Source organism: Mobula hypostoma, chromosome 13 (assembly GCF_963921235.1).
Source record: "Mobula hypostoma chromosome 13, sMobHyp1.1, whole genome shotgun sequence".
In the NCBI taxonomy this organism is placed as follows: domain Eukaryota; kingdom Metazoa; phylum Chordata; class Chondrichthyes; order Myliobatiformes; family Myliobatidae; genus Mobula; species Mobula hypostoma.
Genome location: NC_086109.1, coordinates 62,516,850 through 62,544,327, shown reverse-complemented (window position 1 = coordinate 62,544,327; position 27,478 = coordinate 62,516,850). Strand labels below are relative to the sequence as shown.

The 27,478-nt window shown below is 42.9% G+C and overlaps 2 protein-coding genes across 3 annotated transcripts in view; both read right to left on the bottom strand.

Annotated features, from left to right (window-relative positions):
- il16 (interleukin 16) overlaps positions 1-13,109 on the bottom strand; it is an 88,584-nt gene extending 75,475 nt beyond the window's left edge. The window contains exon 1 of one of the 2 annotated variants that reach the window (XM_063065825.1): positions 12,823-13,109. Coding sequence is in view for 1 of the 2 variants with exons in the window: in XM_063065826.1 (XP_062921896.1) it covers positions 12,823-12,888 (66 nt within the window). In the remaining variant the exon portion in view is untranslated. The remainder of the gene's footprint in view (positions 1-12,822) is intronic. The other variant, XM_063065826.1, reaches the window with a different exon arrangement.
- A 10,217-nt stretch (positions 13,110-23,326) lies between these two features.
- cfap161 (cilia and flagella associated protein 161) overlaps positions 23,327-27,478 on the bottom strand; it is a 50,763-nt gene continuing 46,611 nt past the window's right edge. Inside the window, exon 7 of the mRNA XM_063065827.1 lies at positions 23,327-23,754. Within this exon, the coding sequence (XP_062921897.1) occupies positions 23,544-23,754 (211 nt within the window). The 3' untranslated portion in view covers positions 23,327-23,543. The remainder of the gene's footprint in view (positions 23,755-27,478) is intronic.

The window sequence follows — 27,478 nt, the reverse complement described above, 5'->3', positions numbered from 1 at the left end:
CAATCAAAATTCCCAGCAGAGGACAAACAACTAAAAGAGCTGTCACCTCATTGTGGCTAAACCCTTCAGAGTGTACTAAAACCTCTTGGTTTTAAGTGCCAGGCCAGGTTGAAAAGGTTAGGGTGTCGGGGTCTGAGGCGAGGGGCGGGCTGATTCAGGTCGCAGCTCCGCTCTGCAGTGGACGAAGGGTCTGGGGGCAGGGTGTCTGTGGATTTCAGTTCAGAACGTCATTTGCTTTATTGATTATCGTTCGTACCATTTTTTTTCCTCTCTGCACATTAGGCGTTCGACGGTCTTTTTTATGTGGATTCTTTTGGGTTTCTTTGTTTTGTGCTGCCTGTTAGGAGATGAATCTCAAGGTTGTATAATGTATACATACTTTGATAATAAATGTAACTTGAACTTTGGTATCTGTATTTAAAATGTGTTTAATTTGCTTCTGGGATTTGGGACATTTGACATGTTGACATTCTGAAAGATGCTACAGAATCTGATCAGAAGAATACTTCTGATTAAAAGTTCACTGGTTTCGTTCTTCAACACCTGGTACAAAAGACAACAGGTTCGTAAAAGTCCATGTCTTGTTCATTTTCTGCTTTCCCTGTCTGAAAATTGGAGCCATAAATTCATTGTAACTGCAGCAGAAACCCATAAAATAACTGATGATTCATCCAGCCATGGGCCGAATGTGTTTCAATAAATTTCTTTGTCTCCACCTGAAAATGAATGTCCTGGGAAAGCAATATTCAATTTAGTTAAGGAAGCACACGTCACCATTTCCAAATCACAGAATGGTCACAGCACAGTCGGAAGTTTTACCACCACCAAACCTATACTGGTTCTATTTAACAGTGATCCAATTAGTTCTATTCCCCTGCTCTTTCCACACAACCCTGCGAATTCTGCCCTTTCAGATACTTATCCAACTCTTTTCCAAATCCCCACAAATAAACCTGCCTCCACAACACCACAAAGCACTCTGTTCCCAATTCCAATCACTTGTGCAAAAGAAAACCCTGTCTCTATGTCACTTTTGCTTCTTATACTAATAATCTTCACTGTAAGTCCTCTGCTTCCTGACCCAATGGAAAGCGTCTCCCTCCAGCTACTCTCTGATTAAATCTTCTTGCAATCTCTTTTCCAGAGAAACCTCTTGCAACTGTTTCAGTTTACCTACCTAACTCACTATACCCTCACTATTTTTTAATTTCTATTTTTTCATTACTTATTTAATTTAACATATATATACCATACGTGCTATAATTCACTTTTTTCTGTTATTATGTATTGTATTGTACTGATGCCACGAAGACAACAAATTTCACAACATATCCCAGTGATATACACCTCACTTGTAGAATCAATTTAGGAAATAATTTCAGTCAGAGAGTGAGCTAAAGAAAGCAAAAATGCAAGGGATTCTGCAGTTGCTGAAAATCTAGAGCAATGCACAGAAAATGCTGGAAGAAGTCAGCAGGTCAGGCAGCATCTATGGAGGGGAATAAACAGTTCACGTTTTGTACCAAGACCCCTTAAAGAAAGCAAAGCACTGTTTTACCTGTTTAAGATACCCATATCTTTCAAACGTATCTGTTGTATTGTTTCACTTCCCATCCTGGAGATAGTTGTATGTCTGGCTGTACTAGATTTGATGGGTAATGAACCACCACCCAGGCCATTCTCTTTTCTCACTGCGGTCTTCAGGTAGAAGGTATAAGAGCATCAGGACTCACTCCACCAGGTTCAAGAACCGTTACTACCCCTCAGCCATCAGGCTCTTGAATAGAAGGGGATAGCTACACTTGCTTGCCCCATCATTGAAATGCTCCTACAACCAATGATCTCACTTCAAGGACTCTTTATCTCATTATCTCATGTTCTCGCTATTTATTTTAATTTGCATTTGCACAGTTTGCTATCTTCTGCACTCTGGTTGGTCTTTCATTGATCCTGTTACAGTTACTATTCTATAGATTTGCTGAGTATGCCCACAGGGAAATGAATCTTAGGATTGTATATGGCAACATATGTAATTTGACAATAAAATGTACTTTGAATTTGGTGTTAGTGGCAGCAATTGCAAAACTCTTTACATCACAAGGAGCAGCTTAAGGTCTCTCTGAAGGCAAAGCTGAGACGTACACTCCAACGTATGGTACCTGATCACATCTGCTACAGATACCTCTCATCATTTCACTCAGACTTTCGAATACAGCATCGTGTCAATGTCACACCCAAATGGTCCACAGCAGAGGGCAGCAGCATCCGTTTTGTTTGAAGGATAAAAGTTAGCCAGAACAGAGGCTGCTGCAAAAGGCCATGAACTCCACAATCAGCTCATAATCCGTACTAAAATAAGGCCCCCCTCGGTCTCTGAGGTGCTTGCAAAGGACCCTTCAGCAGTACACGCTGGCTCTGTGGCCTATCAGTACGAGTCCCTCAGCCGATAGCCAGCTGAGCAACAGATCAAATGGTCATTATCAAATTATATTTTGTGGGATCTTGCTTGTACACATCACAACAACAACTACACTTGAAAATATTTAATTGGCTATAAAGCGTTTTCCAGCACCTTAAGAAAATAAAACATACGAGGTATTTCAGAAATGCTTCAACAGAAGTCCAAGTGACATCGCATTAGAGAGGGCGAATACACAGCAGACATGGGCACCATGCTTAACTCCAGTTGTTCTCCCTATTCCGTAGCTCACTGCATTGCTCGGGACTTTATGGTTCAAGTCAGATTCACTTCGTGCCACATACACAAATTCTAGAGGAGCTTAACAGATCAGGCAGCATCTATAGAGAGAAATGAAGTCTGTGCTTCAGGCCAAAGCTTTTCCTCAGGATTGGAAAGGAAGAGGGCAGAAACCAAAACAAAAAGGTAGGGGGTGGGGGAGGAGCACGAGATGGCGGGAGATAGGTTAGTCCGGGTGAGCGGGGAAGGAAATGGATGGGGAAGGGGTATGGGAAAGGAAATGTTGTGAGAAGTTAGGTAATGACAGGTGGAAGAGGCAAAGGGCTGAAGGAGAAGAAGGGATCTGATAGGAGAGGACAGTGGACCATGGAATAAAGGGAAGGATGTGAGAAGTGAGAAGGTGGTGATCGGCAGGTCACGAGCATGCGGGAGAGGAAGAAAAGAAGTGAGGGGTTGCATAGGAATGAGGGGAAACAAAGTGTGTGGGGGGGGGGTGAAGGAAAACAGACGGAAGGGGTTACCAAAAATTAGAAAACCACCTACCTTCCCCTTCTTACCAGAGCTCACTTATTGCCTACTAGTTTGTAATCACCCCCCCCGCCCCCCCGCCACCACCTTCTTATTCTGGCTTCTGCCTTCTTCCTTTCCAGTCCCAAAGAAGGGTTTTGGCCCGAAATCTTGATTGTTCATTTTCTTCCACAGATGCTGCCTGCCCTGCTGAGTTCCTCCAGCATTTTGTGTGTGTTGTTCAAGATTTCCAGCACTTACAGACTCCTGTGTCAAAATTCACCTTGTCCTCCATATGCCTCACTGGCATTGCATCTTTGAGGATATAACAAACACAGTCAACAGAGGGGAACAGGTGGACATTATTTACTTGGATTTCCAGAAGGCGTTCGATAAGGTGCCACATAAAAGACTTACCCATAAGATAAGGATGCATAGAGTTGGGGGTGATGTATTAGCACAGATCGAGGATTAGTTAACCAACAGAAAGCAGAGTTGGGATACATGGATGTTTCTCTGGTTGGCAATCAATGGTGAGCGGTGTGTTGCAGGGGTCGGTGTTAAGCCCACAACTGTTCATGATATGCATTAACGATCTGGAAGAGAGGACAGAGTGTATCTAAATTTGCTAATGACACTAAATTGAGTGAAAAAGCAAATTGTGCAGAGGATATGGAGAGTTTAGAGAGAGATATAGATGGGTTAAGTGAGTGGGCAAGGGTCTGGCAGATGAAATACAATGTTGGTAAATGTGAGATCATCCACTTTGGAAGGAAAATGGAAGATCAGATTATTAATTAAATGGTAAAGATTGCAGCATGCTGCTGTGAAGAGGGACTTGGGAGTTCTTGTGTATGAATCGCAAAAGGTTGGTTCGCAGTTGTAGCAGCTATTAAGAAGGCAAATGGAACGTTGGCCTTCATTGCTAGAGGGATCGAATTTAAGAGGGGAGGTTATGCTGCAACTGTATTGATTACTAGTGAGGTTGCATCTGGAGTACTGTGTGCAGTTCTGGTCTCCTTACTTGAGGAAGGATATACTGGCTTTGGAGGCGGTGCAGAGGAGGTTCACCAGGTTGATTCCAGAGATGAGGGGGTTACACTATGAGGAGAGATTGAGTCACCTGGGACTGTACTTGCTGGAATTCAGAAGGATGAGAGGAGATCTTATTGAAACATATAAAATTATGAAAGGGATAGGTAAGATAGAAGCAGGAAAGTTGTTTCCACTGGTAGATGAGACTAGAACTAGAGGACATAGCCTCTAAGATTTGGGGGAGTAAATTTAGGACGGAGATGAAGAGGAACTGCTTCCCCCCCGGCGCCAAAGAGGAGGGTTTCTATGGAATTCTTTGTCCAATAAAGCAGTGGAGGCTTCCATAGTTAATATATTTAAGACAAGGTTGGATAGATTTTTGCATAGTAGTGAAATTAAGGGTTATGGGGAAAAGGCAGGTAGGTGGAGGTGAGTCCATGGCCAGATCAGTCATGATCTTATTGAATGGTGGAGCAGGCTCGACGGGCCAGATGGCCGACTCCTGCTTCTGTTTCTTATGTTCTTGGATTCAGGACACCCTTGTTTTAGATTTTGTAACTTTGGTTTCAATAGTAACGAAAAATAGATGGGTTTCTATAATCGATGAACAATTGTGTCACTTTCAACCTTAGCTGACAAGCTTAGGTTAATCCTGCCTCGTAATATTAATGCTTTCCTTATTACAACCTCACTGCTACCTCATTCTCTTCCCAGGCAGTCGCTTGGAACAGAGGATGGCTTGCTTCATCCCTGATTCTCCGACTCTTCCTCGGATCATAAAGCAAGTGCTTGATTGGGCAGGCAGGAGGGTAGCTTGCGAGGTGGCGGGCTCCTTCTGTCATTTAGCTAGGCTGCTGCATGTTGCTAACACATGGACTCAGCTCACAATCCCATTCCAAACTCTTCTTCTCCACTTTGAGTGGTCACTCCTGTGAGGTAGAAGTAGCATTTGCTCAGAAAACCTCTAAGAACCTTCTGGAACCTCTTCCCAAGGTGGAGCTCCGAATAGAGTGTGCACTTTGGGTGTCCCGTGTCATGCAGGCAAGTGAAGGCCTGCTCAGTGGACCTGAGTGAGCATAAAGCTGTTTACTTCTACAAAGTAGCACGTCCAAAATCCATCATGGGACAGAGTTTCCTCTCAATTATGAGGATGGCACCCCCAGTCTTATTAATTTTTCTACTGTCCTGGCTTCCTCCTGCTCCTCCTGTCGGCAATCTTCACTGAAGTTTTATTATTTGCATGGATAGGAAGGGTTTAGAGCAAAAGCTCCCAACCTAGGGGCCATGGACCCCTTGCTTAATGGCATTGGTTCATAGCATAAAAAAGGTTGGGAACCCCTGGTTAAGATGGATTTGGGCCAAATGCAGGCAAAGAAGCAACTGGGTTGGTCTGAAGGGCCTCTTTTCCATGCTGTGTAGCTCTATGATGCTATGAATCCACATCGAACCAGCTCTTTTCCTGGGATTTATCTTTGCACTCACTGCCCAGATATTCCCTATTGTTGAATCACTACATGGCCACATCCCTTTCTGTGGCACAGTCTGTTTCAATTACCCTCATCACACCACATAGACACCACCGCCTTCTCAGTCCCCCTTCCACCACCTAGGCCCCACACACTGGAATTTCCCTAAGAGACAGGGAGTACAGCTGGGATTAAGTGTACACAGAGACATGCACCATCTCACTTCTACTTTAGGACTCTTCTTGACATCAACTCCTTTAACCAAGGTCATCTCACTTGATATTGTTCCCAGTGGCTCAGACATCTGTCACACTCTCCTGTATTAAAACCACCTGGCAAACACAAGTCATTGTCATCAGAAGTTCAAGCAGAAAATGAATATAACGTGAAGTGGATAATGCTTTCCATTCCTTCCCCGTACAACTACAAGTCCCCTTCAATGTCAACCAAGTAGTATTTTATACTGTTGCCATGCTAACCAATCCCTTTTTCTGTGTGTACATATGACATGGGGATATGGCATAAAACATGGTTAAATATGTATATATTTTTAACCATTAAACCTGTTTTATAACTGCTAGGGTAGAGTCAAATTCAAATCTCATTCCAACAGTATCAAAATCTGAATTTAATGTTAGAAACTTGGAAATTAAAAGCTGGCTTCAGTAAAATGACTTTGGTGATTTGGACTTGACAAAACAAGCATCTCGGTCACTGACATCTCATCTTAGCACCGTAGTGCAACAGTTAGACCTGTGACCACACGGCTCCAATGACTCTGCATTCATCCTGGTGCTTTCGGTGTGAAGTTGGCATGCTCTCCCAGTCACTCTGTGAGTTTATCCCAGATGCTCAGGGTTTTCTCCCACACCCCAAAGATGTGTCGGCTGGCGATAGGTTTGTTAGTCATTGTAGATTGCCCGCAGTGTACATTGATGACAGGAGAATGAGAGCTGGATTAACAAACATTCAAGGGAACGGAGGCACAGTGGTGTAGCTGGTAGAGCTGCTGCGTCACAACTCCAGCAGCCCAAGTTTAGCACTGACTTCTGGTGCAATGCCACAGAGATTGCACATGCTTCCTGTGACCAAGTGAGCTGCCCCAGTTTCATCTGACTTCCCAAAGGTATATAGTCTAGTAGATTAATTGGCACCAATTCAGTAGGTAAATTGCCCCCTAATGTTATAAGAGGGTGAAAGAATCTTGGGGGTAATTCCTGGGAATGCAGGGAGAATAAAGTGGTGATATCATACATGGGTGCTTAATAGACATGATGGGCTGAAGGGTCTGTTTTCACAATGTATGACTCTGTGAATCGGAGTGTACACATTACAGAGAAATAACTAGGCATGAAATGGGACTATTGGAAATGCTCTGAAAGCCTGCATAGATTTGATGGCATGAAAAGCCTTCAGTGTCATAAGAAAATATGAAGAGTATACGTGGGAGGAAAAAAAAAACAGCTGGTGTTTCCCATTCCAGACTGTCGTAGACTTCCGGTCCATACTGATACTCTTTAAACTGAGATGGACAACAAATTCACACTCACAGCCTGAGAATTAATAACAGTGATTAAAAAGCCCAGTAGATGAGACATTTTGTTGTTGTTTAAATACAGTGATACGACGTTACTAACTTTTACAACCCTCCCCATTTTCACTTCCAATCACTTGATGTAAAATGAGTTACTAATGTACAAGCACCAAGAAAATCCGCAGATGCTGGAAATCCAAAGCAACACACCCATAACATGCTGGAGGAACTCAGCGGGGCAGGCAGCATCGATGAAAAAGAGTAAACAGTCGACGGTTTGGGCCGAGACCCTTCATCAGGTCCTGAAGAAGTGTCTTGGCCCGAAACGTTGACTGTTGACTCTTTTCCATCGATGTTGCTTGGCCTGCTGAGTTCCTCCAGCATTTTGTGTGAGTTACTGACGTACAAATACTCAGCAGACAAATCAGTGCTCCTGCATTTTGTACAACATCTGTGGGGGAACACTGAAAGTATCAAGGACACAAAATGTGCTCAGGGTGGGGATTTCCATGTTCATTACCAAGTATGGGCCAAGAGCATCACCATTGACCAGCTAGTCAAGTCTTGAAGGAAAATTATCTGTGACAGATAATGAGCCAACCAACATGATGTTTAACCTCCTTGACCTCATCATCACCAATACAGGTGTAGATGCACCCATCCATGGTAACATTTCTAGAAGTGACCACCACATGGACATTGTCGAGACACCCTCCATCGTGTTATGAGGCATTACAATCCCTTTAAACAGAATAGACTCAAAACAGATTTATCACTATAAGAGTTGATATCTATGAGGTGCTGTGGACCATTAGCATTGCCACAATTTGTAACCCCATGGCCTGCTATGTCCCTCTCTGTACCATTACTGTCAGACCAGGGGGATCAAATAGTAGTGGCAGCCGGGCAAGTTTGTAATATCAGACTCCATGTTGTACCATAGGACTGCAAAATGTAACATAGGGCTGCCTATTTGTCAAACAGCAGAGACCACTTGTAATGGACAGATCTGAGCAACCCCACTGTCAACAGATCATATCACATCTCTGCAGTCCTACCATGAGGATGATGGTGGCCAATTAAACAAGTCAGTGAGGCTGCTCCACAAACCTCCCCACATCAGTGATGGTGGGTCCAACACGTGAGGGGTTAAAATGCTGAGGGGGAAAAAAATTCACAGCCATGTGCAGCAAGATGGGGCAAGTGGACGATCATCTCAGCTCCCTCTGGGGTACCCAACTCCAGTAAACCAGCCTACAACTAATTTGATTAACTCCACGAAATCATTGTGAGCACTGGATACAACACAGGCTATGGAATCAGATAATTTCCTCTTGAGGGTGTTCAAGACCTGAACTCCAAAACTAGCTGTTTCTCCATCTAAACAGTTCTGGTTCAGTTACAACACGGTTATCTACCTAACAATGTGGACAATTGGCTGGGTTTATCTTGCTCACCTGAAGCAGTATCAAATCCATACTGCAGGCTGCTGCCCCATTGGTTTACTCTCAATTATCAGCAAAATGATCAAAGGTGACATTGTCAATACAATCAAGTAGCACTTACTCCAATAACCTGCCCTACTCAACAACACCCAGCTTGGTTCCAGACCTCATCATGGCTTTGGTCCAAAAATGGACCAAAAAGCTTAATTCCAGAAGTGAGATGAGAATGACTGCCCCTGGTAATTAGGTGCCATTTACCAAGTGTAGTATCAAGGCCCTTGGGTGAACCCAAAGTCAATGGGCATTAAAGCAAAATGAAATCAAATGGATCATGTCAGATTCTTGTCAGATGTCAATGACTTCAACCCCAGGACATCACTTGTGTGTTCCTCAGGGCAAACATCTTTGAATCCCTCCATCTTAAAATCAGAAATGGAGGTGTTTGCTCAGTTTAAACAAACGTTCTGCTCCATTTGTAATTCCTCAGCAAATGAAGCTTGCGCATCTGTCTGGAGCAAGAACATAGACAACATTCAGGCATGGGCCAATGTTATCAAACAATACCATACTTTCTCCGTATTTGTAACACTTCATTCTGACTCCTGTTATTGTTGCCCCTTGAGCCACCTCATTGCCCTGCTTTTCACAATACCTTGGTAAAAGTAATAATAATAAACCAGTTTACAAATTTATTAAGTGACGTGACATTTGTGTCAAAAAGGTACTAGGAAATAAATGTTCTCCAACAAGAGAGAGCGTATTCAGTGCCATTGATATTCAAGAGCATTATCATCACTGAGTCCTCCACCATCAACATCCTAGGTACCATCAAAGACCAAAGGATAAACTGGAAAAGCAACTCAATTACCATAGCTACATGAGACTGGGTCTCCTGTGATGAGTGATATTCCTCCCAGCACTCTAAAGCCTTTTCCTCTTCAAAAAGGCACAAGTCAGGACTTTGATAGAACAGGTTTATTTGCAATGGAGGAGTACAGGTAGCTTCATCAATGCTCAACAAGCTCCACACCAGTCAAGACAAAGCTGGCTGCTTGACTGACACCCCATCCACTACCCTAAACGTTCCTTCCCTCCACCACTGGTGCAGTGACTCGTGCGTACTATATTCAAAATGCACAGCCCTTACTCATCCAGGCTGGTGTAGCATCACTTTCCACATGTTTTATCTCTGAGCAAGACTAGCAGGCCCACAGGTTCCCTTCCAAGTCACGTGATGTCCCAACTTGTGTGTATCACTTGTTCTTCCTTGTCACTGGGCATAGGTGCAAGAACCCCTCCATTAAAGACAGAGTATCTTTATTGGAAGAACTGCAGCAGTTCAAAAATGCATAACATCTCCATCTGCTTGGGCAATTATAAGTGGGCAATAAATACTGGTTTCACCATAGGCAACTGCAGCCCAAAACAATAAAACTCAGAGTTAAAACTGAGCCCTCTATGTTCCAGCAAATGCTTTCCTGGGTCACATGTTAGTAGTTATCCATCTGCATTGCCAGTTGGCTGTGGCCTTAGTAGTAAGTATGTCATCCAGATGTGATTCAGTAAACATGTTAATATCTATCCAAAAATTAAACCTCATCATTCTAACTTGTAAATATTTTCTGGTCTATAGAAATCAGAGGATCAGAGGGATCTTGGGGTCCATACCCACAGGACACTCAAAGCTGCTGCGCAGGTTGACTGTGTGGTTAAGAAGGCATACAGTGTATTGGCCTTCATCAGTCATAGGATTGAGTTTAGGAGCTGAGAGGTAATGTTGCAGCTATATAGGACCCTGGTCAGACCCCACTTGAAGTACTGTGCTCAGTTCTGGTCACCTCACTACAGGAAGTATGTGGAAGCTGTAGAAAGGGTGCAGAGGAGATTTACAAGGATGTTGCCTGGATTGGGGAGCATGCCCTATGAGAATAGGCCTTTTCTCCTTGGAGAGATGGGGGATGAGAGGTGATCTGATAGAGGTGTACAGTATAAGATGACGAGAGGTATTAATCGTGTGGATAGTCAGAGGCTTTTTCCCAGGGCTGAAACGACTAACACAAGAGGGCACCATTTTAAGATGTTTGTAAGTAGGTACAGAGGAGATGACTGGGGTAAGTTATTTTAGTGTAAGTGTATGGAGTGGGCTGCCTACGATGGTGGAGGCGGATACAATAGGGTCTTTTATGAGACTCTTGGATGGGTACATGGAGCTTAGAAAAATAGAGGGCTATGGGTAACCCTAGGTAATTTCTAAAGTAAGTACATGTCTGGCACAGCTTTTTGGGCTGAAGGGCCTGTATTGTGCTGTAGGTTTTCTATGTTTCTATGAAGTTTAATGTTGGTGTTAAGAAGTTAAAAATTATTGTCTTATTGTCATTATCACACCAACCCTAGCTTGACTGAAAACTAAAAGATTATCACAAACTTGAAATCAAATAAATGCTAAGATAGACAAGAATTTCTTCTGGTGGGAAAGCCATCTTAAAATTGGAACTATGACTTCCAGGAAGACTTTCATTGGTTGTGACTCCCGCAAGAACCTGAGAATGAATTGGAAACTTCAAAGTTGGGTTGGGCCATTCGAGGCAGGAAGCGAAATGGCACTGCAATAGTTGAATGGCGTTATGTCCAGCCACAATGGATATGACAACACCAGTTGGTCTATCTAGCCAATTTCATGCAATTGGGAGTCTGGCACACCATCCTAGTGCAGGGACTCCCTGGAAAACCAAACAGGTGGACTGAAAAGAAAACAATTATACTGCACAGAAACAGGCCCTTCAGCCCAACTTGTCAATACAGACCAAGGTGCCCAACTAGGTTCAGATTCACCCTTAGGATCATACTTTGATAATGATCAGGAATCTCTGTATGACTCCTGCACAATGAACTGGCTTCACGTGAGAGTGAGATTACAAATGCTGAATTTATAGCAACATCCACAAAGCTGGAGCAACTCAGCTGGATAAGCAGCACCTACTGAGGGAAATGGACTACCATCCTTGAGTTCAGATGAAGGGCTTTGGCCCAAAATCTCAGCTGCCCATTTTTCACCATAGATGCTGCCTGACCTGCTGAGTTCCTTCCGTGTGTGTCGTGTCAAACCAGTTTCATTGCTGGACTGCCCTGAGCAGTCGAGGAGAACAGGAGTTCTGTAATCCACCTCTGCATCCCAGACTAAGGAGCACAAGAAGGAAGCTGGGGATTCAAGTTATGCCACTCTGCAGCAAGTCTGCGTAAGCATTGAAATCATTACTGTGGCAGAGATATCACCAATCAAAAACCACCCAGAGAATGGTGATAAACTCCTATAGAGTTATACAATGCATTAGAAGCTGTCAGATAAGGCGCGCTGACAGAAGTAAAAACAGAAAATGTAGGAAAATCGAAAACTAAACTCATCCACCTGAATCTTTATTCAATCTCTCTCTCTCTCTACAGATACTGCCTGATGATCTGCTGAATTATTCCAGCATTTTATATATACTTAACTCTGTAATGCATTTTATTCATTGAGATACAACGCAGAATGGGCCCTTTTAGCTTTTTTGCCCAGCTATCCCTCAGCCTAATTTACAATGACTAGTTAACACACTAACCGGTAGGTCTTTAGACTGCGGGAGGAAACCGGAGCACTCGGAGGGAACCCACGCGGTCACGGGGATAATGCCCTAACAGGCAGCAGAAGGGATTGAACTCCGGGAGGAGCGATGGCCAGGACAAATGCTGCCCTCTCTCCTTTCACTAAACCCGGTTACATTTGTCTGAACAGTTAAAGGGGCCTCGATTTATCACTTCATTCAGAAGATGTAGCGAGGCAGGGGGGGACAGCAGTGTTTGAGCGGAACGCATGTAATCACAGCGCCGAACTTCAGACCAACAGTTCTTAGGATGAGGCGACGCGAATCCAACTGATTCACTTTGCACCCGTTCCGAGCTCTTTTCTTCCGTGCTGGCACTCACTCGAGAGCAGAGCCCTCACACTCGCGATCTATATACTTCACATCGCCTGTACCTCCACGGTGAAAAGTATCACAGCGTTGTGTGAGTACCGCAAACTATTTCTCTTCACTCGGATTCCAAAACAAGTTAGTTCTCTATCAATATTACGGAAGGAAATTAAGGAAAAGGTTTTACCCTGGCCGCACTTTCATTTAACCAGCGCCTCTCTCTACCCTCCGTTGGATAGTTTTCCCCGAGCATCTGCGGAGGTCCCTCTCCCGCTTCTGTTTTTACCCGGTCACATCAGATCTGATGACTAGTCGCTTGCTTCTGGCCAAACTCCAGCTCACAGTGAGGTTGTCGAAAGCCAGCCTCACGCCTGATTAGAAATTGAGGGGTTTTTCCCCCTCTATTTTTCCCTAGTCGGAGGTCCTGTATGAAGAAGCTGTTCCATATACCGCCCTTTCCATTGAGCTGCACTTTGTGAAAGAGCCGTGTTATTTTGCTGCGCCCGGACCGGATTGTGACTCCAGTACAAACGAACGGGAAATCACAGCCTCTCCCTGGGACTTTCACTGACGTTCAGCCGACTCCAAGATATCAATCCCTTTAACTCTCTGTTGTCAGATTGGGAAAAGTTCGTCAACAAATCCTGCATCATTTAAACCCTTTTTTTCTTTCGGTGCAACAGCCACTGTCGTGCTGAAACGGGATTTAAAGCAGGGTTCTTCACCCCGTTTCTGGGCTCAATGAAAATCATTCATCCAGGATTCTGTAGCACCCCGATCGGCCAGGCTTGCTTGACGCAAGTAAATAACGCCTTTCATAGAGTTTGCCAGAGCACTTCTGGGCAGATGTTTCTGAATAAATCCTATATAGTGGTAGACCTGCTATGAATTACAGCATGGAAGGAAAGCCCAAAGCAAACAGACCCAGCACAGAGGTGTGATTCAGTTAACTGGCCACATGCAGAGGTTAACACTGAGGGCCAACTCAAATGATGCTCCATTGCTAACTTAGTAATATATTTTATATACATATCTAATACTTCTAAGCCAGTTGTTAGAGCTTTTCATATTGAGGTCAAATCACATCTAAATCTATTCATAATTAAAACAATATTCATATTATATCAAATATAAATGGACAGAAATATGCTCAGCAATCTCAGAGCGGGCATTCTTTTCTCTGCACATATTTAATTAGCCTAAAGAGGAGCTCAAAGATAAATCTTAATCTGGTAATAATTAGGTTATTTGACCCAATCTGTCGATAGGAGTACAGAAATGTGACGGTTGGAATGACATTTACCTACTGTGCTCCCATATCACAGTATCCAATCTAGTCTTCTGTGCCGTTGTAATCCAGGTTAAATTGGAGTTTGCCACAACAGTGAATCAAACTCATAACCTGCAGTGATTTAATGGAAAAATAAACTGAGCACTGATTCATTCACGGTACTAGTCAAATCTACATCCACCCCCACTGTCTGCCTCAACCACTGACCTTACCAGTGAATTCCACAGCATGATCATTCTACATAAAGAATGTCTTCAGAGTCAGCCAAAGCTTTCCAGTGTTAAAGGAACTTTTTTAAAAAATGCAAATTGTAGTTGTTCCTTACTTGCTATAAATCTCCTACATTTTACAACTCTGCACTCCTAATCTTAGCGCTGCTGGAACTGACTCCTCAGCATCCAATTCATTGTTTCAGAATAGCTTTGCTTACTTTTGTCTCCTGTGTTTGACCTTTTTAATAAGTGAGGGCAAAAAGCACTTTATCTGAATCTCAGATCTGCCTGGCTCTGCAGAAGTGCCTTACAAGGAGTGATGAGAACTGCAAACTGGAAGGTAAGAGATGGACTATTCTTGGCTGGGAAGGTGAATAACTACTCCAATGTACACTGTTAGCAAGTGCCTGTCCGTATAAGCCAATGACTGCTAATCTCCAAGGTACACTTTCATGAACACATGAAAACAGGAGCAGGAATAGTCCACCTGACCCCTGAGCCCTGTCCCACTGTTCAACATGACCATAGCTGATCCATACTGGCCTCTACTTCTCCTCTGTGCCAGTTCCCATAGACCTCAATTCTCTACACAAAATAATCTGCAGATGCTGGGGTCAAAGCAACAGGGTTCCGGCCCGAAACATCGACCGATCTTTTCCACGGATGCTGCCCGACCTGCTGAGTTCCTCCAGCGTGTTGTAAGTGTTGCCCTCAATTCTCTGACCTTTCAAAAATATATCTACCTCCACATTAAATTGTCATAAGGGGAGGGGGGTGCTGGAAGCAGACCCAAATGCAAGACACAGACAGTGAAGTACTAGGGACAGGACAAGGTTTATCAAGAAAGCAAGGGGAGTCAGGAAGAAACGATGCTGGACATTGACACAGGCCCTGGACAACACTAGGATACAGGGCCTGAGCTAGGACTAGGACTTGGACTAGAAACACGGGACCCGGACGGGGAACTAGGAATGAAAAGCCTGGACTAGGAACACAGAAGACCGAACCAGAGCCTGGACAAGGACCCAGAACCTGGTTCTTGACTCGGAACTGGAACCCAGGTCTAGGCTAGGACTCGGGACTAGGATCTTGGCAAGGACAGGACATGGCTACAGGACAGGACAAGGTACCCCAGCACAGGACAGGGAATCTCCAGCACCAGGCTGGGCAAGGAACTGGAACTAGATGAGGACACGAAGCTCAGATTTGGACAGGGCTGGAACACAACACCTGGACTTGGTTTTGGAACACAGGAACACAGAGCCTTGGACGTAGACTGGACGTTCAGAGCCTTGAACATGGACTGGATGCTCAGAGCCTTGGACATGGACCGGACAAGGTATTCCAGGGCAGGACGAGGTACTCCAGGACAGGACGTGGCTCTTGGACTCAGCTTGGTTAGGCTCCAGAACTCCTCCTTGGAGCGCAGGGCCAGGACCCTTTCTAGGATGCAAGGCTAGGATGACTGCTGAGGATACTTGCCGAAGTAAACTGCCAAGGGACTCCAGGACTGGACAAGGCACATGGACTGGACGAGAACAGGAAGCCTTGACTTGGACAAGACTGGAACACAGCGCATGGAACTTGGAACACAGGAACAGAACACAGAGCCAGGACCCCTCCTTGGGAACAGGTCCTAGGGCCGGGACTCTTCTTTGACATGGACACTAAACGCTGGGGCACAAAGAGATAGTTCCAAACTCAGTGATAGATAGTTCCTTATCTTGGCGTGGCAAGGCTCCGGTCTCACTCTTGCGGTTGAACTTGACGGGGATGCAAGCAAGGCTTCAGAAGGAAGGAGAAGGGTACCGTCCAGCAGGGAATCCTTGGTTTGAGAGGTATTTATGTACCAGCCCACAACAAGAATCAGATGCCTCAATTAAGGCACCCAGTGGAACAAGGGAAAACAGGAAAACCCGGAATAAGGAATCAACGGACTGGACCATGGACTGGAATGCAGACTTCACAGACCGGACCATGACATAAATACTTCCAATGATCTAGCCTCCACAGACCTCTGACAGAGAGAAAGCAGGAACTCACCACCCTCTGTGAGAAGAAATTCCTACACACTTCTGTTTAGAGTGGCTGGTCCCTTTTCTTGTAATTATGCCCCTTTGTTCAAGTCTCAATTTTCCAAACTGATTTATCTAGTTTTAATTCCATGCTCCCACTGATTTTTGCAACTTCAGGTTCAGATTTAGGTGGCTAGGCCATTAAAAATTACCCTAGGTGCACATAGTTTGAAAGCCAGCCAACAAAATATTAATAGTATTAAGCATGCTGTATTTCCAAGGTGCTGGAATGCCATACATGGCATTTTTAATGCAGGAAGAAATCTACAGGTAAATAAAGGGACAAGATTTGATACTAAGCAAAAGGAGATAGTAGAAGGGAAGTATAAAGATGGAGGTTGTAAGGAGCAGGTTAAAGAAGAATGAAAGATATAGCATTGTGCATTTCAGATTCCAGAGCCTTGATGGTGAAGGCACTAGCTTTAGTGATGGAGTAAAGGGAACATGAGAGGGTGAGAAGGTGCAGCTTGTAGAGCCACTGCCTCACAGTGGCAGCGACCCTGGTTCAATCCTAATCTCGGCTCCTGTCTGTGTGGAGTTCTCCCCCTGATCATATGGGTTTCCTCCTGGAGTTCTGGCTTCTCCCCACCCCTCAAACGTGTGTGGGTTGGTAGGTTAATTGGTCATGGTGAATTGCCTCTAGTTTGTAGATGGAGGGAATGTGGAGGGAGCTGACTAGAATATGGGGTGAATGTAGGGTGAGTGTAAAAGAGTGGCGGCTGGTTGGCAGGGAGCACTGCGCTGTTTAAGATGGCACTGGTGATGACCAGCGACTACTTATCAGTGGCAAAATACAAAACAAAGAAAACTACTAAACAACAAACAACACAAAATACTAAACACTTCATTCATAACAATCAATGCTAACAATGGAGAGGCATGCAGAGGCGAGCGGGGGCAGGATCGAGGAAAATACCAACATCTGATCAATTTAAGCACTGGGCCAGATTTAAAAGGTCAGAGTGGTGGGACCGGAGGCAAGGGTTGGGTCAGTTCTGCCTAGTTCTGCAGGGTTCTGCTCACTGCTCTACAACGTTTACTCAGCTCTGGAATGAACTGAGACTGTGGACTGCTCAGTCCGCAGTGATGCCTGGCTTTGTGCTGTTCATAAAACTTCACTTCCAAATGCAATTTGCTTACTTTTATTGTTTGTGTTATTTTTTTCTGTCTGCGCATTGGGTGTTTAATTATCTTTTCTTTACCGTGCCCATGGTCTGTCTTTATCAAATTATGGTATTGCTTTGCACTGTTGTACCTATGTTATAATTATGTGGTTTTTGTCAGTTAGTCTTGGTTTGTCCTGTGTTTCTGTGATATCTTTCTGGAGGAACATCATATCATTTTTAATGCATGCATTTCTAAATGACAATAAACGAGGACTGAGTGTCCTCATAATCTAATCTAATCTTTTTTAATGAGTTCTGCTGGGGTGTTTTTGTTTTGTGGCTACCTGTAAGGAGATGAATCTCAAGTTTGTATTATGCATATATACTTTGGTAATAAATGTACTTTGAACTTGAAAGGCTGATTCTGTGCTGTATCTCTCTATGGCTGTACAACTTCGAAATATTAACTGTTTCTCTTTCCACAGCTGCTGCCCGACCTGCCGGGTATCTCCAGCATTTTTTGTTTATATTAGTGGCCCTCAGGTCTCCGTTCAGAGATAATGAAATATAGACAATGTTGCAAACACTCAAATTAAGCAGCACCTATGGGAAAGGAAACAGAGTTAACATACAGGTCAGTTCCGACATTGCTGATTTATAATCATGCAGGAAATTATTCATTGATCTATGGCAATATCTTACAGGAAAATGTTGAGTCTTAAGAATCAAACTTCGCGAATAAAATGTTTTCACTACTTCAGCATTCTTGTCAAAGGAAAGAACTGCAGGGCAGCAGGAGTCCAGCTTCATCACTGCAGAGGTCAAGCAATTTTTTTTTCAAAAAATATATTTTATTCATAATATATACAGTATATGTAACCAGGACATGTGTTTATAGTCATTGAAACATCAATATATTTTCTCACAATGTAAAAATGCTATTCACAACTCTTCCTTAAACAGTGCCCCCTTGAAGCACTTGAGGAGCTGTTGAAAAGCTGTTACACAGGTCCCAGCTGCTCAGCGTCTACTGACAGCAGGACCATAGACAGGGACCCTTTCCTACAGAATCTTTGTAATGGCTGAACTGGACTTCAGAGCATCCCTCAGCATGTAATCCTTACACTGGAAGACAAACAAGTTTGGGCTGTCTGAAGTGCATCTTTCATCATGTTGGTGATCTCCTGGCAACAGTTCATGTTTCTCTCAGAGCACTGAGCCGCATGTTATAACACTACCTGGGATGAATACAGCACCTTTTCTGGAATTCTTTTTTAATTTCTCTATCATTCTGCATTCTGTTTTCTTTTTACTAATGCAGTGTAAGTATGAATGGCATGAGTATTCATGGGTTCATGGACTATTCAGAAATCTGATGGCAGAGTGGAAGAAGCTGTTCCTGGGTTGCTGGTGTTGCTGACTGGGGTTCCCTGCCTCCTTCATATTACTCTGCCTGTGAAGTGTGCTGCATCAGTGAGTTTCATCTTCAGAAGAGGAGAGGTTGCTGACATCTGTCTTTTCTTCCCACTTCTGTTGTTACCAGAGGCCTTCTGCATCTTGGCTGGTGCATTCTGCATCATTCCTGGGGAAGGAGCCAAGGGCTTCCCAGCTTCAGGTGGTCAGATTTTCCTCACTTCTCCTGGTCTTGCTTTTTGCTGGAGTCTTGGCAAAGGGATGGGAGGTGTTAGTATTCCTCAGGGGATGTTGTCAGCTCTGCCCTACCCATTACATGTATATAGGTAGAGGTTGCCTGCCACCCACACAGGTTGCAGCATTTGCTTTCCTTGGTCTGGTGGCCTTCTTGCTTTGCAATCCCTGCAGATGACTGTTCTGCATTGGGCAGCTGCATATCTAGGTTTGTCGATGTTTTGACATGCGATTGGTTGTCCAGAATTCACGTCTACCTGTACCTGTAATTCTCTTGAACTGCAAAGTTGGAAGGCTGCTGGTTGGGGACCTCCTTTTCACCAGTCCTCTGTGTGATTTTATCCAGGTACTTGTTCATCTGGTTCCCAATATAGTCAATCATGTTAATGCCTCCTTGGCACTTGTTGATAGACTGACCAAAGAAGAGTAACAAACAAAAAACTGGGGAAACTCAGCAGGTTAGACAGCACCTAAGACGGGAAATGAACAATCTTTTGTGTCTCTAGCTAGAGAAGATCTTTGCTAACTCTCTGTGGTCCTTGGTCATTTCTTCAGCAGCACTCTCAATGACTGGTTTGATGGGTTCCACTTTCTATAATTATTTGCATAAGTGAATGGTTAGGGTCCTGGAATCACTCCAGAGTTCATGAGTTCAAAACTCTGTAAACTATGTTGTGAAAATGAATTTAATAAATCAGGTAGTTTGCTTATATGTCCAAGAAAAAAAGTGACAGGGAAAACTCCCAGATTGTCATAAAACTCAACAGTCTCTGTCGTTTTCCTGAGAAAAGGGAACCAGCTGCGCTTGCTCCTCAATGCCACACGCACTTTTTACCCTCTGTAGAGTGTTGGTTCAAAGCTTTTCAGCCTTATCAGGGCAACAGAAATGAGCAATAAATGCCCTTACTTCCTACCTTCCTAAAATAAAAACTGGAGGCATGGTAAATTGATGTCATTTTCTCCTGTGGTCACTCCATATTCCTCTGATAATCTCAAGGAACTGCTCCATATTCATAGGCTTTTGTCACCCAGTGTTATCACCCTTTAAATTATCCAATCATTCTGGTTTGTCCTACCACATAATTTCCCTTTAATTTTCTCCTGCACATCTCCCTTCCTATCCATCTGAAACTCTATTTATTCCCAGTTCCAATGAGAAACTATTATCCTCTGTCCATGTACGGTGCCTGACCAGCTGAGGTCTTACTTTCCCCTGCTGCCACTTTGCCATTGTTCCCCTTCCTTCACTCTATAAAACTGTAAACCACTGATAAAATGGAATATATTTTTTTCTCTCTCTAATTTTCTCTCATTTTTAATTTTTTTTTGCTATTCTCTCTCTGCATTTAATTAAATGATCGACAAAAATAAGGCAAGAGCTGAGAGCATAGAAAGCCATTCAGATGGGGTTTCTCTGGGGGTGTCACAAGCAGGACGAACAATGTGCAACCTTGCAAATCTTTCCATTTCCTTCAACAAATAAACTTAGCATTTTTCCATTAAAAAATTTCAGGTTTAACTTTGTGATGCTTTATGCTCCTGAGCGAATGAGTAGAGAGAAGTAAAGGCTTTCAATTATATCACGTCTTTCTTCACTTCACCAAGACCAAAGGTACTTTGAAGCCAATACAATCCTTGGTGCTACAAGCAACCAATGTTTTCACAACGAGCTCCCACAAACATCAAATGAATTGCAACCCAATAATCCGTTTCTTTTAGCGATGGGGTTTGACGGCTCTTAAAAAGCCAACATATTGGGAAGAACTCACCCACTCTTTCTTTAAAATAGTGCCAAGGGATCTTTTACATCCTTTTGAAAGAGTATACAGGCCTCAGTTTAATGTCTCAATTAATCATTTATACTATTGGTTATCCGGCTGAGGCAGACTGCAGCCACAGATGGCAGTAGGGGATGGGATCGCATTGCTGAAGTGTAGGCAACTAGAAACAAAATGCACAGTTATAGTGCTTTCTAGGATATTTACGGGTTTAGCATGTTGTGACCACACTTGAAAATCCTTGCTTCCATCAAGATTTTTTTATTAACAGTGGTTCTTTGTGCTTTTCTGGTCGTTGATACCTGCCCTGTGGTACGCTTCACTTCAGACTCCCTGGTGCAGACCACACAAGGTTGCTTACTGGCATTCCAAGTCACTCGACCTCCTTGTTTATAGAATGGCTTCTGACCCTCTTCATTTCTCTTTACTGGAACATTCCTGCAGGTTTTTTTGGAAAGCTGCAAATAAAAAGTCTCCAGTAAAATAACAACAATTCCTCATTCTGCAGCAATATTTCCCTCCGGGCTCCAAATTAAATTTAGACAGACTTCCTGCCACCTTCTATGGGGTCCACAGGCTGCGAGACAGTCAAGTCAAAGAGAAATACTTACACTCCCGAGCCTGCAGTAGGTCAAATACACACACTGATGTTAAATCAGCAAACGTGATCGGAAGCTCATCAGTGTTGGGCCTCTTTCACCAGCCTGCTCTGTCTAAAGCAGGTGTGATGCAAGGCGTAACCAAAATACAAATCATTCTCTCTAGATCACCTGTACAGGCTAGATACGAAGGACTCAACTCTTCCTTTCCTATACCACCTTCTCCTCTCTCCCCTACAGAGAGATAGGGATCAGAGTTCAGGTTTTATGGGTTCAGGCATGTTTCAACACATAACCCACTACCTCCCTCTGCCCCACTCATATTCTCCTGCAATTGGTCCATCTCCACTAGATCTCAGAGAACTGGAAATAATGGGCATTTCTGAGGCTGGAAAGATGTAACATGCCTCAGAGATTAGTTTTGGTCCTCGGTTATTACTCATGTTTTATTTACAAGTAACTACCTGTCACAAATTCATCATCTATTGGGAAGCAGTGATTTCTGACCTCCGGTTACTTGTGAGACCTGGGTTAGCTAGAGCTAGCTCCAGAGAGATGCCACCAATATTGTCTTCACAAACATCATCCAAATCTAATAGCATAGTAAATAAACTGGTGTCAGACAGCCCCACATCTAAAACATTGATGTCTTAATTGCTTTCACCTCCAAACCCACAGAATTGGAGTGGGAACAGGTCATCCTTGAAATTATGGGACCACCTGAGTAAAAGACATTAAGACTGAGTTGAGACACAACTGCAGCTTATCTAACCTGATTCAGATCCCACAAAATCTTGCTCCTGGAGTTCCAAAAAGCTAAGAAATTCAATTACAGCAAAATCAAATTTACTAGTTCTAATAAACCAAAAGAATTCAAGAGAACTTTGCCCAAAGGACTGTCACAATTTGAACTCATTTTCATAAGGCAGGAAGAAAAACTAGTAGGTAAAAGACACTAGAAGGCTTGTGTAGAGTATTGACATTCCCATTGACTAGCTGGAATGAATAGCCTTAATGTTTGCTACATTGCATGCTGAGGCTTTATAAGGCAATGGTCTGACTGTATTCGGAGGATTGTGAGCCGGTTGAGATTTTTTTTAATCTGAGTAAGGATATTCCAGAACTAGTGAGGGTCCAGGGGAGATTCGCAAGAATGATGTTGGCAATGAAAGGGTTAAAGCATGAGGAGTGTTTGATGACTTTGGTTCTGTACTTGCTGGAGGTTAGAAGAATGAGGTGGGGATCTCATTGAAACCTGCTCAATATTGAAAGGCCTAGATAAAGCGGATGTTGAGAGAATTTTTCTAATAGTGGAACAGTCTAGGACCAGAGGACACAGACTCAGAATAGAAAGATGTCCCTTTAGAATAGTGATGAGAATTAATTTTAGTGATAGGATGGTGAACCTGTGGAATTCATTGTCACAGATGGTCATGGGGAACAAGTCATTGTGTATATTTAAAGTGGAGGTTCTTGATTAGTAAGGGAATCAAAGGTTATGTGGAGAAGGCAGGAAAATGGAAAATAAATCAGTCATAATCAAATGGTGGAACAGACTTCATGGGCCAAATGGGCTAATTCTGCTGCTAAGTCTTACGGTCTTATTTCTATCTACTTGCAACGCAACTTTAATTGGTCAAGCAGCAGAATTTTTGTGTTCTCATTTCTTGTAGGCCAATCTACTATCACCTTTGGCAAATACAATTCTGTGTGGTGTGGGTATTGTGAGGAGACCAAGGATTGAGGGGTGGCACTGCTATTGGATGTGACCTCACTCAACCACAAGTTGTAGCAAAATGTCCAGATGATCATTTGCTCTTTGAGCTTTAGAATTACTCTCATTAACAACCCACTATTAAGACAGTCAAGCTACAAATCTGAGCACATGTTACTACACTTTAACATTTATTTAGCTATTTAGATAACAAAATACATTCAGCTGGTTTCCTAGAGAACATATTTGTCATTATTTTACCTTTGCCTCTCATTCATTGTTAGATTGTAATTAAAGTGAACATTCTGACATTCTGCACAAATTGTAGAAGCTTCCATGGACATAGTTCGATTGATTAAATTCAGCACACTATGAAAATGAAGCTGATATAAGGAATAATCCAGCTGATTAAAGATAAATTCAGGTTTGGGAAGGAGAACTGAAATATTTCTAGTCAAATAAATCAAGGTTGCTCAGAGGGTAGGTTTATTTTTGAGTGAAGCAGTCAGATGACTCCTGGCTGTGCGTTTTCTTTGTTTCTGGGTTTTTACAAACAGGTGGAGGCATATGAACCATGATTCCATGAGGAACTCTGGGATCCCCAGTGACAATTATCCAATGGTTCGGGTCTTCTTCAGCCCGATGGATATCGAGGAAGGTGTGAGTAGTAATTTCATGCTCTCTTCCAAACATTGTCCTGCAAAAAGTATAAAATATTGCTGAGCACAATTCAGATTTTTTAAAATTATTTGTACTTAAGAGGTTGGTCATGAAGCAAATCAAGGCCTGTCTTAGGAGTGACATGGATTGGTTCCAGCTTGCCTACCTTCACAACTGATCAGCAGCTGATACCATTTCATTGGCTCTTCACTCAGCTCTGAAACATGTGGACAATGAAGATGTATATGTCAGGATGCTCTTCATTGACTACACCTCAATATTCAACACTAACATCCCCATGAAACTCATCACTAAGCTCCAAATCTTGGGGCTCGCTAGCGCAGTGTGCAATAGGATCCTTGATTTCCTCACTGACAGACCCCAGTTAGTGTAGACTGGCAACAACCTCTCTTCTACCTTTACCATCAGCACAAGTACATCACAGGATTGTGTGCTTAACCCCCTGCTCTACTCACTTTATACTTGTGATCATGTGGCTAAATGCAGCTCCAACACCAAATGACACCACTGCTGTTAATCGAAACAAATGTGGTGACAAATTGGCATATAGGAAAGTGACTGAAAATCTGGTTGGATGGTATCACAGCAACAACTTCTCACTCAACATCAGCAAAACCAAAGAAGCTATTATTGAATACAGAAGGAAGAAGTCAGAGTTTCACGAGTCAGTCCTCATTCAGAGAACGGAGGTGTAAAGGGTCAGTGGCTTTTAATACCTTGATGTTAACATATCAGAGGATCTGTCCTGGGACTAGCACATAAATATCATCACAAAGAAGGCATTACAGCACTTCTACTTTCTTAGGAGTTTGCGGAGACTTGGCCTGTCACCAAAAACTTTAGTAAGCTTCTATAAATGCACAGTGGAGAGTATCCTAACTGGTTGCATCACTGCATTGTGTGGAAACATCAATACCCATGAACAGAAAAGGCTACAGAAGGTGGTGGACACAGCCCAGTCCATCACAGGTGAAGCCCTCTCCACCAATGAATACATTTACATGAGGCACTTCCACAAGAAAGCAGCAGCATCAAAGAAAACACACCATCCAGGTCATGCCCTCTTCTTGCTCCTGCAATTAGGACTTAACTTTTATTTAAGCAACACACATCAAAGTTGCTGGTGAATGCAGCAGGCCAGGCAGCATCTCTAGGAAGAGGTACAGTCGACGTTTCGGGCCGAGACCCTTCGTCAGGACTCATTTTTATTTGCACAGTTTGTTTTCTTTTGCACATTAGCTGCTTGTCAGTCATGACTGTTTATGTATCATCCTTCATAAGTTCTACTGTAGTTTTTTCATTCCCCCCCTGTGAATGCCTGAAAGAAGATAACCCTCAATGTAGTACATGGTAAAATATGCATACTTTGATAATACATTTACTTTGAACTTTGAATCTAGTTGGGTTAGTTTCTGCTCAATATGTTCGCTTCTTCAAACAAATTTGGGAGTATTTAGTGTAATTGGTGTAAAAGGTGGTGGAATTTTTAAGCACAGTTTATAATCAGTGCAAATCAGCCTTCTGCATTGAACTAGAAGCTGCTTGTGCTCATAATATAAGGTTGGGGGAATAAGTGCCTATTTGAAACTGCCACTAATTGTATTTCTTTATTCATCGTCAGGGAAGGAGCTATCTTTTCAACACTTCGGGAAATGTGAAGTTACAGGCAATGGATATCTCTACCCACTCTAAAGAAGGTAATGGTGGGCCACTTTTCTGAAGTACTACAATGATGTTGTTGGGTAGTGGAGTCCAGGATTTAGATGCAGTAACAAAGAAGAACTTCCAACGCAGCAAGATATGTGATTTGAAAGAAAACCTGGAAGTGGTGTATTCCCTTGCATCTACTGCTTTTACGCACATTGCAGTCAATGCATAAGCAATGAAGGAAATGAACATTTATAGAGTGATACAGCATGGAAACAGTCCCTTTGACCTAATTGGTCCACGCTGACCAAGATGCTCATCTAAGCTAATCTCATCTGCCCACATTTGTCTTAGAGTATTCTAAAACTTCTCTACCCATGTAAGTGTCCAACCAACTTTGTGAAGTTGTTATTTTATCCACCTCTACCACTTTCTCTAGCAGCCCATCCATTTACATACCACCGTCCTTGTAAAAAAGTTGCCCTTCAAACTCCAATTAATACTCCTCTCTCATTTTAAGCCTCTGCTCTCTAATCCTTGATTCCCCAGTCCTAGATATAAGACTTGGTGAATTGAACCTTATATATGCCCCTCAGGATTTTATACACCTCTAAAAGATCATCTCTCAGTTTCCTACATTCCAAGGAAAAAGATCTAATTTTAGTATCATCTGCAAATTTATTAAACATGCCTTACACATTCTCATCCAATTTACTGATAGAGATAACAAGCAACAATGGACCCTGTACTGACCCCTGAACCACACCACTAGTCATGGGCTTCCATTCCAAGAAACAACATTTATCTATTACTCCCTGCTTCCTGCCATCAAGACAATTGTGTGTCCACAATTTAGGGTGATTGTTGAGATGAAGGTCTAACAGGCTGCTTTATCTTGGATGGTGTTGAGCTTCTTGAATGTTGTTGGAGGTGCATTCAGCGTAGCAAGTGGGAAATGTCATATCATGGGGTATTAGGGACTGAATCAGCCGCACAGTACTCACCCTCTGCACATTAAATTGATAGATCCAGCTGAGTTTCTGCTTACTGGTAAACTCTGAGAATGTTGATGGTGTTGCAGTAACATTGAATATTAAGATTAAATGATTAAATGTCTCTCTTGTCAGAAATGGTCAATACCTGGCACTTTAGTGTCACAAATGTAAATTGCCATTTTTCAATCCATCTAGGTCTGGTTGCATGCAAGCATGTATTCTTGGCTTCCTGAGAAGTTGTGAATGGATTGAACATTGTGCAAACATCAGCAAACATCTAACCTAAAGATGGAACAACTGAACATGTCTGGACCTTGAACATGATCCTGAGAATCTCCTGTACTAGAGCCTTGTGTACTGAATATTGTGCAACTGCTTCAGTCCCTAATACTCCAAGATCAACTTCCAACAACCACACCTTTGTGAAGTATAGCTCTACCATTGGAATACTTTCCTTTTCATTTGCACTGACTTCCATTATCCTAATTTCTGGATGTTTCACTCAAATGATACCTTGATGTCAAGGACAGATAGTCAATATTACCTCTGGCAGTCAACACTCTGGTTAATGTTTGGACCAAGGCTACGATCATCCTGACCCAAGTAGACATAACAAGCCTCAAAAGAAGAATCAGTTTGCAAATTATTTGTGATCTATCATTTTGCATATGACTGAGAATAGATGAACTGGGGATGCAATTAGTCACATTGGATTTTTCCTGTTTTTTGTGAATCTTGGTCATCTTCCACACTATGGGGTAGATGTTTATGTTCTAATTGTCCTGGAACAACATAACTTGAGGCAAGGCAGTTTGATAAATGTAAACAGCTGGACGTTGTTTGCTCCCACTGCCTTTTTATCTGGTGCTCTCAGTAATTTGCTATCATGTGAAGTGAACTGAACAGATCAAGAACATCCAAGAAGTTCAAAACCATCCAAGATAAAGCAGCCTGCTAGACTTCCGTTTCATCCATCATCCTAAATTGTGGATACATAATCGGCTTGACAACAGGTAGCTTCTGTGTCTGTAGGCATCTCTGAAGAAAGCCGCGATGGATCATCTGCTGACCATTGCATGCCAATTGGCTTGTCATGAG